The following is a 14,542-nucleotide window of genomic DNA, read 5'->3' on the forward strand; positions in this document are numbered from 1 at the left end:
AAGCTCTGCACAGTGAGGAGAAGCTGGAGCAGGAGCTGCTGCTGCCACGAGAGGAACAGGGAGCACGCTTGGCCAGGAAGTAATGGTGCTTCCAGCAGCAGCACTGGCTGCCTGCAGCGCTGCTCCTCTGCCGTCAATAACTCTGGGATTCATCCGGAGGACTTCTAGAACCCGAGTCAAGTTGGGACTGCATGCACACAGGAAAACAATAGGAAAACAAGCCCTAGGTTTGCATTATTGTTGTATGGATGCAAGGGTGCTAGGCTTGAGCCCAGGCTCAAGTCCAGGTTTACATTACTGTGTAGACATACCCAAAGAGAACAAAGTTGGAAATGAGTGAACAATAAAGGGAAAAGTCAGCTTGGGTGGAGCGAAAGGGTGTCAGAGATCTAGGCAGGGGAATAACACTCTGTGGTTGATTATGTGTTTGCAGCTGGAATATAGCAGCAGAATATAGCAAAAATATTAATAAGTAACCTCTTCTTGCTGCAGTTCTAAAATGCCGTCAGAGATTAGCACAGTAGAAACTTCTTCAGTGTCTTACTGGTCCCACTTTCTCCACTATCCACCTCAAATTACTGCCTTTGTTTTTAAAATAGCTCTAAAATGTTAGTAAGAAAAAGGAAATAGTCTTGGCTGGAACTAATCTGTTTTGTTAAAAAAGCATTAGAAACTTGGAAAAGTGTCAACTGATTATGAAACATTGTATCCTTGAAATGTCAAAAGTTCGTAAGTTTTATTTGTTATGTGTATTGTGTTACTTGTGAAGGTGCTTGGATTTCTGAGGTATAACGTGCATCACCATGTCTAGCTTCTTTCTGCTAGGATTGACTAACATGGTTTATTTGGGATAGTGGTTTGTTGGGGGGTTTTTTGCTTCTGGATGGAGACCACTTATTTGTGGGAAACAGCTTTGTCTATGCCTGGTCATCTCCTGTCTTCATTGTCTTCATTATACTCAAATAATCATTTCCTCCTCTCTGACTTCCCTATTTCTGATTTTGTTCCCCTTCAATCCATCCAAAATGTCTGCACAAAATATATTCCTTACTTGCTGTTCTGACCATGTTGCTTCCCTTTATTACTTCTTCTCTGGTTTCCTCTTATCTTCTAGTTCTCATCATCACCTTAAAACTCTGCAGAGTGTGCACCTGCCTACATTGCTGCTCTCACTTTTCCCTGTTGCCCCATCTCTCATTTATGCCTCATTGGAACTTCCTCCTTTTCTTATATGCCAACTATGCTCCCAGTCTCCCTTCCAGTTATTCCTTAATGCACCATCCACCACAAGGAAATTGACTTTAATTTGCTGGACAAACATGTTGTGCTACAAAACACACAAAGCTCCACAGCTTGTTTGATTAAATCTAGCCTCTGGTTACATGGTGCATTACGTGTCTGAATTATCATGGCTTTTTTAAAATTGTAACCTCCCTAGGGTAGGGATCTGTGTCTTCCTCTCTCTTTTTTTACCGTGCTGCATTTAATAAATAATCATAGCATATTTTGCCCTTCTTCGTAGATTGATTTACACCTAATCTGTTAATAAATTAGAGCAAGCCTTACCTTGTATTCATGTTCATTCATTCTGATCATATATGATATAAAATCTTTAAAATGTCATGTGGCAGTCATAAAGACATACCCCATTGACCCCAGAATTCTTTTGCTGGGACTAATATTCAACACTTTGCAAAGGAGAATGTGTTACTGTAGATTTTGCTGAAATGTGCTAAAACTGTCAGTATTGTCAAATATTTGGGGACTTGATATGAATTATCTGCATGATGTGAATGTCACTCCACAGTATTAGGTAGATCTAAACTTATGTAACTGAGATGGGTATATGTTTATGAAGCAATTTGATGACTCTTCACCCCCATTCACTAATTGGCCACTAATTTGTTTTTGCTTAAAGGAAAGTCATAAAACAAGAGTTAATGCCCAATGTTCAGAAACTGATTCAGAGAGAGAGCGGGAACTAGAATTTTAGATGTACATGCAAACAGTATGTTAATAAAAAGAAAAAAAAAGTTTTGATAATGATTAGTAAACAAGATTAGGCTACAGTTAAATATGTTAAAAGTTCAGAGGCCAAACAAGTTATTTTCCTTGAAAACTGCATCAACTGTTCCCAGTGTCTGCAAAACTTTTTGTTCAACCTTCAATCACTTTTAGAGTACTTGATTTAGTATTACAATTCAGGGTTATATTCCTCAGTAGAGTAATATATTGAGGTTGACTTTGCAGTTAGAAAAACAATCTTTTTACTGAGAAACTGAGCAAATTAGTTTTGGAAGACAAATGCAGAGCCCCAGTGTAGTTTTTGCATCATTTTCAGGATAGAACCTTATTTTAAGTGGAATCCTAAAATCTTTAGGCTGGGAATGTTTGAAAATTGCATTTTTTTATTTTTTTTTAATATTCAAAGTTAAGATAACATACACCCTAACTCTTTCCCCCTTCACATTTTCAACATTATGTTAGCTGGCAAAAGGAAAAACCTGTGAGTATTCCCAAGGAACAGAGGCTTTCTGTTTTAACTCTGTGATTAAATGACAAATATAAATGTGTCTGAATCTGGGACCCCTCTGTAGGTACCATCCTTCTAAGTAACAAGAGTTGCAGAAAGATGCAGTTTACCACTTATTTGACAGATTAAATTGGCAATAGTGTAAATGTTTTACTTAGGAAGGTAGATGGTACATTAATTGACTTTAGTAGAAATTTTGAGTGTGCAAGGGACATAAGTCAAAGATCTAGATTTGGCCAGTTTCTTTAAAATCAGTAAAGTCCATATGTTACTAATAGTTGTGACAGTTGTTTGTTGTGGTGGTCATTTTGGTTATGGCTAATTTATTTGTGTTTGTGGTACTTTGCAAACACAAAATAAATAATTTTAAATTAGTTGGTAATGTTTAATAAGCACTGCAGTATATTTATTTCCCAGGAATAATTCATAGCTCATCTCCAGTATGTTATCACACATTCTGCAAAGAACTTTTTTGTAGTTGGTGTCATAAAGTGTGTTCTTGGTGTTTAAGAACAGCACCAACATAAACTTGTAGTTCTCAGCTAAAATCTGCTCAATGTGTAGTGTCCAATATAAGTATAATAACTGAGAAGTGACCATTTAAAACATGGTTCCTAAGTGCATTGATGAAACCTAGGTTACTCCATTCAATTTCCAAGTAGTGTAAGAAACGTCTACATTATTTCCCAAGCTTTCTTTATATGTACATCTAAGAGTCAGTTGTATATGCATTTCCCCTAGATTTTAGGCCATATTTAGGACTCAATCCTGCAAACAGTTGAGCAAGTGAGCAACTTTACTCAGGTGAATAGCTGAGCCCTTAGTTTATAAATATAATGTATTACACACAGAAAACTACATTAAAAGAATATTATTATTAGGCTGCAAAGTCAAACACTCAAAAGTTAGGAATGTCAGCATTAAGGTTGCCCATGGAACCTTAATTTATCCTACTTGTGCACATGCATTATGATACAGTCTTTAATGACAAAATCCCATACTATTTTTTTTCACAGAACCCCTGTCTAATTCTCAGTGCACAGGACGGATGGTGCCCATTTAATGAACAGTTGTTCAATATATTGTTTCATCCTCATTTTTTCATGTGTGGCGCTAGACCGTATTTACTTCATGCTGTTCAAACCTGGAAGACAGACTTATTAAATTTCTTCATGAACTCTTCTATGGTGCTCATGATTACAGTGTTGTTTGAGTACTTCACAAGCATTAATTATCTTCTCCCAAGCCCTGTGAGGTGAGGGGTATTACTTCTCCATTTTACAGATAGGGAGCTGAGGAATGGAGACTGGTCTACAGACAACCTTACTGTTGACATTTCCTAACTTTTGAGTGTTTGACTTTGAAACTATAGAATGTTTTTAAATGTTGCTTTTTGTGTGTAATTCCCTAGCTTTTTAAAAGCAAACTGATAAAACAGAAAGTCCATCATATGGCATCATATTGTCTCACATATGGGTCATCAGGCGTTGACCTAACAGAGTAACTGATAGCAACAGTAGGTTGTCATCCTCTATGTAGACTAGCACTGGAGAGGGTTGAAATTCACTTTGCCAGTGAGTTCCACATATATTTACTGACAGCAGAGAAATTGAGAGGCAAAGGAATATTGGGTTCTGTTAAAGGATCCAGAGGGGATATCTAGTAAGCAGAGACCCTTCTGCTCTGTCCCCTCCAGTCTTTCTCTATCCCAGGCCTGTCTCTTCCTCAACCCTAGCTCCCTTTCCCAGTCCTGTTTTCCTTGCCGAACCATCCCAGTCTCCACTCCTTAGACTTCTCATTCCAGTCTGCTGCCCAGTCAGTCCTTGTCTCCCCTTCCTGTGGAGCTCCTTCTCTCCAGTGTCCTGTCCAGCTGGTCCCAGTTCCCCACCACTGGATGTTTGTCCATTGTGGCTCTTCCACCCCCAACCCGGCTCCTAAGCTCTCTCCAGGCTCCTTATCCAATCTCAGTCTTCCCCCTCCTTCCCTTGCTCCTTGCCCCAGTCACTTTGCCCAGCCAGTCCCATTTCTTCCCCAGCCTATGTTCACCCACTCCTAGTCTGAGTCTTTGTCCAGCTGGTGCCAATCTCTCCCTTCTTTCCCCCAGCTCCTCATCCAATCTCAGTGTCTCATCCCCCCAGCCATCTGGCTCTCAATTTCCCTCTCACAAACAACTCCCAGTCTCCTTGTCCAACTTGTTCAAACGTCCCTATCCAATTAGTTCCAGCCTTCTCACCCTTATGCTCCTAGTCTCATTGTCCAATCAGTCCCAATATCTTTTCCCTCCAACTTCCAGTCAGTTTCTCTCTCCACCTCCAATCTTAGTCTTACTAGGTTCCTTTTCCCTCTCCCCTGGTCTTTTGTCCCTGCTGTATTCAAATCAGACAGCTTTCTCGTCCACACTACCTATGTGTATTAGCAAGGAGGTGGAGATTGGGTCATTGAGAGCACAGGGGAGACCCTATTGTCAGGTCCAGTGTCTGGCCCCATCCTGGCTTAGGTCAGCCAGGAGTAGCAATTACATAAAAAATGCTTCTGAGCCTCCATAGTCCTGGGCTGGATCATGATCTCTCACTGTTAAAATGGAAGTCTCTACTGAGTATATGCAAAAGGGTAGTTTTTCAAAGGCTTATAACTTGGCCAAATTGTGGTGGATTTTCACAAGGATGGTATAGACCTGACACAAAGGCTGCCCTCTACCAGATTTCAAGCCCTTGCTCCAATGCATAGGCATGCTAAACTGTTTCAGAGAAAAGATTTCATGAATCTTTTATCATGGTCAAAACACTTGTTTCTCTTTAGCCTTGTTGTTGGAGACAACTGGACTGTTTTGGTTGGAATTTTGAAAAAAAACTGAGCCTGAGGCATATATCCAACATGTAGAATTTTAACCCAGATGGTTAAAATTTGACAAAATTGTAAGCACATGAAAACCGGCCTTATAATAGGAAGTGGCAGACAACCTTAATTCTAGGTGGTGCTACCAGCCCTGCCTATGATTAAATTTATATATGGCATTTTTCATACTGAAGGATCTTAAAACATGCATATATGTTAAAATTACTTCTGTGCTCAGACCACTTTACACAAACTATATTCAAGGGCTTTTCTACATGAACATTTAGTTCATGGCAAGTTTGGATATGAATCTACCCCACCCTAGCCTGCTGCACACTAACTGGTCAGGTAGACCCTGCTGACACACACCAACAGTTCTTAGTGTGCTTTGATCTAGACCCATTTCAAAGCAGGTTAGATCAAAACACACCGAGGAACTGTTAGTACATATCAGCAGGGTTCACATGGACGATTAATGTACAGCATTCTAATGCAAGGTAGAGTCACAACCCTGCTTGCTGCAAACAACATGTTTGTGTAGACAGACCCCAAGAACCACAGAAATGCAGCTAAGTCTGGATAGCAAGTAGTTTTTCTTTTAATAGAGTACAGCTATACACAACAGTTAAGGACAGAAAATAAGGATTCAGATTCTAAATGAAAGAGCTGGGGAATTTAATTAAGTAGAACGTAAATTTGTGAAAAGTGCTTTATCTTTAATAACTAGGATCTTTGTTTTAAGTAAGGAAGGAAGAACCTGGGTTTTGTGAAACCTGTAAAACTTTTTTTAGTTTCAGGTTTCACAGAACGTTTTTTGAGTTTCACAAAACATTTTTCCCTTTTTAATATAAGGGAATTTCAAGGGAAAAAATGGAATGTCTTGGTTAAATGAAAGTCTGTTCTATGCAAGCAAAAGATTCATATATATATATATATATATATATATATATATATATATATATATATATATATATATATATATAAAAGTAATTCCTGCCTGTTTTCTAGGACTACTAGGGAATATAATTAAAAAAATAAAAACATACTGCATTCCCAAACTTGAGTTTTGCTGGAGCCAAGTGGAACTCAACCCCCAGAATATTTGAGTTTTATCTAAATCTGTAACCCAGAAGATTCTAAATTTGGCAAAAGAAGTTCTCCCTTTCCTACTTTTAAATCTTATTCAAAATATTTATAATGCATTTTGACATTTTTAAATTGTAAACCTGCTATAAAAGTAATAAGAACTGAGTGTTTTGTAGTAAACATTTTTTTTTTATCTCAATCCTTTATTTTTCATTAATGGGGAGTTACATGTGGGTATTGATCATATGTAGATGTGTAATTGTTTTTCTGCACTGTAAAATGAAATGTAATTAAAATTTAAAATTTGCCTTTAAAACCACTTTGATAATGAGCTATTATAATGCAAAAGGAACATTTTAAAAATATTGTAGAAACGTTAACTTTTTTCCCTCCTTTACTATAAAATGTTTTTCTTTTTTTTTAAAAAAAAAGACAGGAAATGTAATAAAGAATGTTTAATGTTTTAAGGAAGTAAGTTTATTCAGTCTTGAAGTAACAAAGCTTTTAAATATGTTATTTGCTTGACAAACAGGTTCATACAAAATTCCACTGCAGGCAGGCACATGTTCCTGGCACTGACACTTCCTGCTTGACATTTTCCTATGATGGTACTGTCCTTGCTAGTCGAGGAGGTAGGTGAATAAAAAGCTCTTTGATGTGTATCGCTTAATGAAAGATAAGCTTAGGTTTATGCTAACTATTAACTAATGTGGGAAAGCAATTCTGGCCATTTTAATCCTATCACCTAGAGGTAATTTTTCATACTAGGAAAATAAGACATTGACATCAGAAGTTAGCTATCCTCTGGATTTTTTCTTTTTAATCAGAAATGCTTCACAAATCTTATCTTTTATTACGATACCTTACTCTAAAATTGTGCTTCTTCAGAAGTTCTCAACATGGGTGGGGAGTGTGTCAAACTTTCTAAGGGAGTGAGGAAAGCCTTCTCGCTCTTGGGGGTCACAACATCACTGATGACCCAACAACACCTCCGTCATGACTAAAATTTGAGTGAGTGGCTTTGAGAGCTGTTGCACATTGGACCTATTTGCGACCTATTGGTCCAGCCACCCTTCCACCATGATGGAGTGACAACTGGGCCAAATTTAAGTGTGTGGCATTGCAACTTGGCACACTGGGTCGCAATGCCCCCTAGCACTCTTTAGTGCTGAAATTGAGAAGTACTCCCTGAAATTTCATGCTTTTAAAGATTTCCTAGTCTGCGCACAGCAGGATAAAAGGACTGATTTATTTAAAGTCTTTATTGGAATTAATGTATTAATGACTCCAGTTCCATATAGATTACATTGGAAAGTCCTATTTTGCAATGTGAGGGGAGGCATGAGTCCAAAAATGTTGAGAACACCTGTCGTACACTTTTATGGAAGGACATTTATAAAAATAATTAATGGAAAACGTAGAAGGAAATTATTTAATGTATTTTTCAGTTTTTATTGTACAAATTCCAATCTCTTTTTTAACTCTGGCAATAATAATCCACCAAACACAGAAATTTTAAAATTTAATACAATAAAATTAAGAAATGTTCAACACTAATACACAATGTTTAAAAGTAACAACTTTTTTATTTAAGAAGCATCCATCTCTCAAGCTGTATTCACGTCATATTGTTTACTGTTTATTCTCTCCCCAGTTCACTTGTCTATACCAGTGGTTCTCACAGTGGGGGGTGGGCCCCCAAGGGGGGGGCGCAAGATGGATCATGGTGGGGTGGAGGGCACAGAGCAGGGGACAGAGCACGCTCCCCGGGGACGGAAGCAGCCACCGCTGCCACCCACCTCCTGCAGCAGCAGTAGCCCCCTGTCGCTGCCAGGCATGCTCCCTTCGCTGCTGCTGCTGCTGCTCTCCCCACTCCCTGCACTACTGCTGGTGCTCGCTGCTCCCCGTGTTGCTGCTGCCCCGCTTCATGCACTGTAGGCCCTGTTTTTTCCTGAAATGGGGGGTTCGAGGGAAGAGGGGGCGCAATTGTTAGGTAAGTGAGGGAAGTGCCCCCGTTTTTTCTGGTTTTTTATCTAATTTGTATTGTAAACACCATGAAATGGGGATCGTCTTGTTTATCAAGTGTTGTCAACCTCTGCTCCTTTAAAAATAATGAAACTTTTATAACAGTTCTCTGAGTCCCCTCCTCCTGCTTGCAGACAGAGATTTTCAGAGCTGCCTATCATGCTGTAATCAGACTATATTTTTATGCCGTTCATTTTCTTCCTTTGTCCTTTCCTTTTTGGGTCTTTCATGTAAGTGAAGGAAATTGATTGCAATACCCAAAGAGAAAAATATAGGACCCTTGGTGTGTTTCCATTGTGCAGGACAAGAGCTGGATGTGGGGGAGCCAACCTTAATGAGGATGCAGTTGGGAGTTCAGTTGCCTCTCCACAATGAAGAGTGAGAATTGTACAGTTGTCCAGATTTCACTCTCACTCAGTTTAAACTTCTTAATAAAAATAAAGGTCCTTTCCACTTTCAGTTATGCAACTGTACCCAACAGAAAAGTTTTCACCAATTTGAGGTGATCAGCCATGCTATATTTTAAATATGGAGGCTTTTAAAAAGTGTTTAAACTATTATTTGAAAATTTTCACAGGACAGGAAAAGGCATCACTCTAAAGCAACTATTTTTAGTAACTGCAAACGAGTTCCTGCCCCACCCCATCCTCCAAAAAAAGTCTTGTACAAAACAAATTTTGAGATGGCAAAGACTTATGTTAGAATTTATTTACTAGTGTATTAGGAATCTCAGAATAACTTGTTGGGCTAGTTTAAATGCCTTAACTGTGCATTTCCATTCTTAAAAAATGTTTGCATTTCTTTTAAGTTTAATCACAACTCTCTTTCATGCATTTTAATGGTGGGTTTTGGGGTTTTTTTTACAATTATAATTTATTATAAATACTGATACGTACTCTCAGCCTTAACTCTAGTTTAACACAGTTTTGTCTGGACAAATATTTGTTCAAAAAAGGCAGAGATGACCTGTTTATTTGATGTTATGTATTAGTTGTATTGTGGTAGTGATCCAAGCTCTCATTTCCTGCCCATGAGCTTGCAGTATAATGTGTTTAAGGAAAGCCTGCCAGTATCTAATAAAAAAGGAAGCATTGATCACACAGTTGATGGAAAGAATGCTTTTAGTAACTGTGTTCTTAGTAGAATGCTATCTTGATCAGAAGCTCTTGGATATTGTGGTCCAATTATCAGGTGCTTTGTATAAGGGATGGTTCAGGAAAACTAAGAATGAAACATACCTTTCTCCAAAATCTGAAGTTCCAAGAGTTCAGCTAAATTTTTCGTTATTTTTGGTTAAATTTTTCATTTATTTTTCATTTTCATGTGGCTCAGAGTTCTCTGCTTCTGGCCAGGCCCAGTCAATAAAGATGCTGAAACACCACATGAGGGACTGTTCATCTGATACTTGGAACAACATGATCAAAGCCTATTCGCCTTTGTTTTCCAGCTCAGCTTTTTTATACTCCTCCAGTTCATTTGAAGTCCACTCATCAGTCATTGTTAGGTCACCTTCTTCTGAGGACATTTTCTTAAGTTCTGTATTTGTGAATTTATAGAACTTACTCAGTTGGCTTTTGTGTCTTTTTAGTGTTGTGTTACACTTCCTTTCCCTGTGTTTTTCCCACTTTTATTTGTCCCCAGAAGATGTATCCCAGTGATCAGACATCCAGATGACTGGTCAGATTCTGTCTAATTTATTTAATCTTCAGTCTATCACATTTCAGTCTAAGTTGTATAAAAACTTGATTTATAGTATGCAGGATTTAAGTATAAGAAAATGGCCCCTTAGTGTGTTTAAACATAATACTTTAATATACAGTACTTGCCTAGTTAGCTGATTTTTAAAAATCTGTATATCTGCTATACTAAAAAATGAGAAGGATTCATGCTTTATTTTAACTTCTTTGTTTGGTTAATGTTGTAATACAAATATTGCTTTGGATCTGTACCAATAAAAGCAGGTGTGGATCCAGCATTCATAGATTAGCACACCTGCTAAGTGCTTAGGATCAAAGAGGATCTTTGTTTGGGGGAATGGGGACTTTCACTGAAAGCCTGATTGCCTCCCTTGCATCTGATGTAGATTCTGAGTCGGAGATGAGGGAGGTGAGGCAGGGCTCAGCTGCAGGCACAAGGGAAAAGGAACAGCAGAGGAGTTGCTTATGGGAGTTCCTGGTTTCATTCTTGTCAGCTAATAACCTGACAGAAATTTAAGAAAGTGATATTTACACACACTTGTGACTATGAGCGTTATTTTAAAAAAAGCATGTTTGGGAATGTTTTTTTAACTTAACAATAAAGAGTGATTGAAACATGTATCTACTAATCTATCATAAAATAAAACTGAGTAATATTCTGATGTTATATGGAATTTACAGTTAATTTCTCTTGTTGTTTATAATATAAAAGTAACTGAAAAGTCACGTAGTGGCTCAGTAAGTTTCTTTGGTGTATCTTCTCAGAGGTGAACAACTCTTAGGTCTGGTGCAGTCTTAACTATTCAACTTATAAATGAAAACCAGTTCATCCTGACCAAAGCCATGTCTACACTAGAGAGCTTACAGCAGCACAGCTGAACTGATGCAACTGCTCCACTGTAAGATTGCTCATGTAGCTGTTGTTCTCCCATTGACATAATAAAACCACCTCCATGAGTGGTGGTAGCTATATTGGTGGGAGAGCTCTCCCACTGACATAGCGCTGCCACACCAGTGCTTTTGTTGGTGTAATTTATGTCACTCAGGGAAGTGTTTTTTCACAACCTTGAGTGCATAAGTTATACCAACAAAGTGATGATGTAAACATGGCCTTAGTGTAGCTAAATTCAGTGAAAACTATTCACCTCTGAGCTATCAGATAGCATGTGCAAATATGTGCTACCTGTGTGGTTCAGAGATGAATATACTTTTTTTTCCCTTGAATTTCTATCTTCACCTCATATTTAAAATATTTAGAAGGAAAAACGGTTACATTTAGAACTTCATGATGAAAGAGAGGGGATTCCAGATACAGTATTTCTAATTAATACAGTCAGAGAGTGTGTATAACAATACATATTGGCCTCGATTTTTAAAGGTAACTTTGGGAGTTAGGCACCTTAAATACATTTAAATATTTGATCTATATTGACTTTTATTTTGATGAACAGCAAGATGATTTGTTCCTTGAGGTAAATATTAACTTTGGCTTTGCTTCAGTCAGTATTGCTTAAGTAAATAAATCTTGACGCTCACCTAAAATAAAAAGCCAATGTTTGTTTATTGGCACTAATGGATATTATATGGGTATATCACCTATTTTTAATATCTGGTTTTTAAATCAAGATTGGATGTTTTTCTAAAAAAAATACTCTCGTTCAAAGAGATATTAATTCTGAGAAATCTTACAGTCTGTGTTATACAGGAGGTCAGACTAGATGAAGTTCTAGCAGCCATTATTTCTTCTTGGATAGAGAAGTTAATATTTTTAAACAGAGTACCAAGTGGGAAGGTCTTTTGGAAGGGTAAAGTCTGGAGGGATCAGGTCATCCTAGGAGACATACAAAATGGTTAAAGTGTAGAAATGTGGAATAATAATTTCTCTCCCAAAGGCCCAGGTTCTGTCATTTAGGTTTTGGCCCATGCAGGGAGTGATGAGCAGCTCCTGTCTACTAGGTAGCTCCGTAAGTGGCCTACAGGAGCCTTGTATGCCTGAGCCACTGCAGAAGTACAGGGGTGTGACCTTGCCCCCTTTGAGATAATGTACACCCCAAAGACACAAGAGCAGGAGCCCCTGCGTTGCTCAGAGAAAAGGGACTTCAGCTGTGCATAGGCATCTCATGCATCTTGTGCACACACTCCTTCCATTCCTCCATCCACTCCTTCCACTCTCATACATGTAAGGGCCAGAATATATATAGACAGTGTTAAAGATATGTTTTTGTTTTCATACATTTAATATTTGATGTTGTCTTATGTTAATCTTGTTATGTTATGTAAATAGCTTTCATGTGTTGTATTAAATAATTTTATCTCATTCTGTAAACTTTGATGTTAGTGTGGAGAAATGAATCTTTTCCAGTGATCTTTGTAATGATTCAGTGATCATCCTTGGATCTATGCATTCAGCATGAGACTTGTGGGAAACTGCCACAACTCTGAAGTTTGAGACTTCGAGGTACCAGCAAGGGAGCCTCATGCAACACTCACTCGGTTAGCTAGACTGAGCCACATGTTTCCAGGACAATTGCTTTTCTGGCTTTTGTCAACAGTGGAGCTCCCTGGAGATTATCACTGGTTCATGGATCTTTCCAATTTGTGGCAGCACTCTTGCTTCACAGTATCTCTCTCACCTGTCTGTATCCTTTACAGTCTTCCTGATCAGCATTTTATCCTGTTCCGTCAGCATGTTGGTTTTACCTTGACTGAAGGCTATTTGCAAAAGACCTATCTTGGCTCAGCAGAGCTGAAGGCATAATTATTCTGGTAGCTCTCTGTCAACTAAGACAAATTTGGATCTAAACCCTATTAGGAATGGCAGTGGTTGATGCCATCATGCTACGAGTCTCACCACAAATAATCACATGGATCGAAATCCACCCTGTGATCCTTGTGCTCCTTATTGTCATGATAGTGGACAAAGCAGAGGCATTGTGTTTCTGAGCAACTATATAGAATCATCCCAGCTTCTCAGAAGAAGTCTGCCATAAACATTTACAACTTTAAGTGGAAAAAAACGGTGATGTGGTATGCTAAAGCCTAATGTGGACTTTTTTGAATGCCTCGTTTAAAAAACTGCTTGACTGCCTTCTTTATTCATTTGAGATTAAATTTAAAAACTTACTCTGTATGGATTCATCTGGCAGTTATTTTAGTCTGTCATGGATTAGTTGAATGGAAACCAATGTTGCTGCAGCCGTTCTAGGGCTTGATGCATTTAGAAATATTTATTAAATAAACCCTGGTGTTGTGGGATAATAATATACCCATTTTCCAGGTGGCAGTGACTTCAGCTCCAAGTGTGAGTGAGTTTGGAGCTCCCGTTGTCTGATCTACAGTATATTAAATTTTCATTGATATGGTAGTTCTGCGGCTGCATCCTAAATTTATTCTAAAGGTGATAAGAGTTCCACCTTGATGACCAAGTCATTCTACCAACATTTCGCCCACATCTGAATGTCCATCCCAACAAAGCCTTTCTTCATAAGCCGAATGTGAAAATGACCTTAGACTTTTTTTTTTTTTATCTAAAACCGACCAAAGCCCTGAGAAAGTCTTTCTAGCTTCTTCTTTTCACACCAATACAATAGGTTTTGCTGTTAGCAAGAGAGCTATGTCTAAATAACTGTCTGATTGCATTTCTCCCTGCTACAGCCTGGCAGGCCTGCAGCTTGAAGATCATGTCAAGGCTCATTCCATTAGGGACAGAGCAGCCTTGGCTGCTAGCCTCAGATCTGTCCCTGTCCAGGAAATTTGCAAAGCAGCCAAATGATATTCTTTGCACACATTAACAAAGCACTGATGGTTTCGTTTTAGCATCTAGACAATAATTTTGGTTTTTCATGTTACAGAAGCAAATACTTCGGTAGTGTTGGGATGGTCACTATAGAAAACCCTAAAATAAATAGATATTCCTAGGATAGGGGTTTAAAAATCCTTTCTTCTCTCTTTTCCCTCCCCCCGCCTTCCCAACCAACAGAGATTTACTCTGGTCAAAATATTTGTATTTAAATTTGCCACCTTTTAACAAGCTTTCATGTTAAAGAGATATCTTAGTCTCACGCACGCACGCACGCACGCACGCACACACACACACACAACTACTTTCATCCAAAGATATGCCACTAACCTTGATTTTTTTCTTTGTTACAGTCCATTACCCATTTTTTCATTCACATTTTATTTTAGAGATGCCCTTTGAGCTCTTTAGTCTCCATGAATGGGAGTCCACAGTGATGAATATATTTGGAGAGAAGAAAATGACTTCCCTGTAATTCTTTTGCTCTGGTAATGTGCATTTCTATGCATTACCGCTCACCCAGCTCGTCTCATCAGAATTCAGGGGAATTCTGTAACTGCTTATCTG

The 14,542-nt window shown here is 38.3% G+C and overlaps 1 protein-coding gene across 3 annotated transcripts in view; it reads left to right on the top strand.

Annotated features, from left to right (window-relative positions):
• WDR70 (WD repeat domain 70) overlaps positions 1-14,542 on the top strand; it is a 247,772-nt gene that overhangs the window by 183,840 nt on the left and 49,390 nt on the right. For all 3 annotated transcript variants that reach the window (XM_067545549.1, XM_067545548.1, XM_067545550.1), the window contains one exon: positions 6,987-7,086. In XM_067545549.1, the coding sequence (XP_067401650.1) occupies positions 6,987-7,086 (100 nt within the window). The remainder of the gene's footprint in view (positions 1-6,986; positions 7,087-14,542) is intronic.

Source organism: Emydura macquarii, unplaced genomic scaffold (genome assembly GCF_026122565.2).
Source record: "Emydura macquarii macquarii isolate MOO-44397 ecotype Brisbane River unplaced genomic scaffold, CSIRO-AGI_Emac_v2 contig_1045, whole genome shotgun sequence".
In the NCBI taxonomy this organism is placed as follows: Eukaryota; Metazoa; Chordata; order Testudines; family Chelidae; genus Emydura; species Emydura macquarii.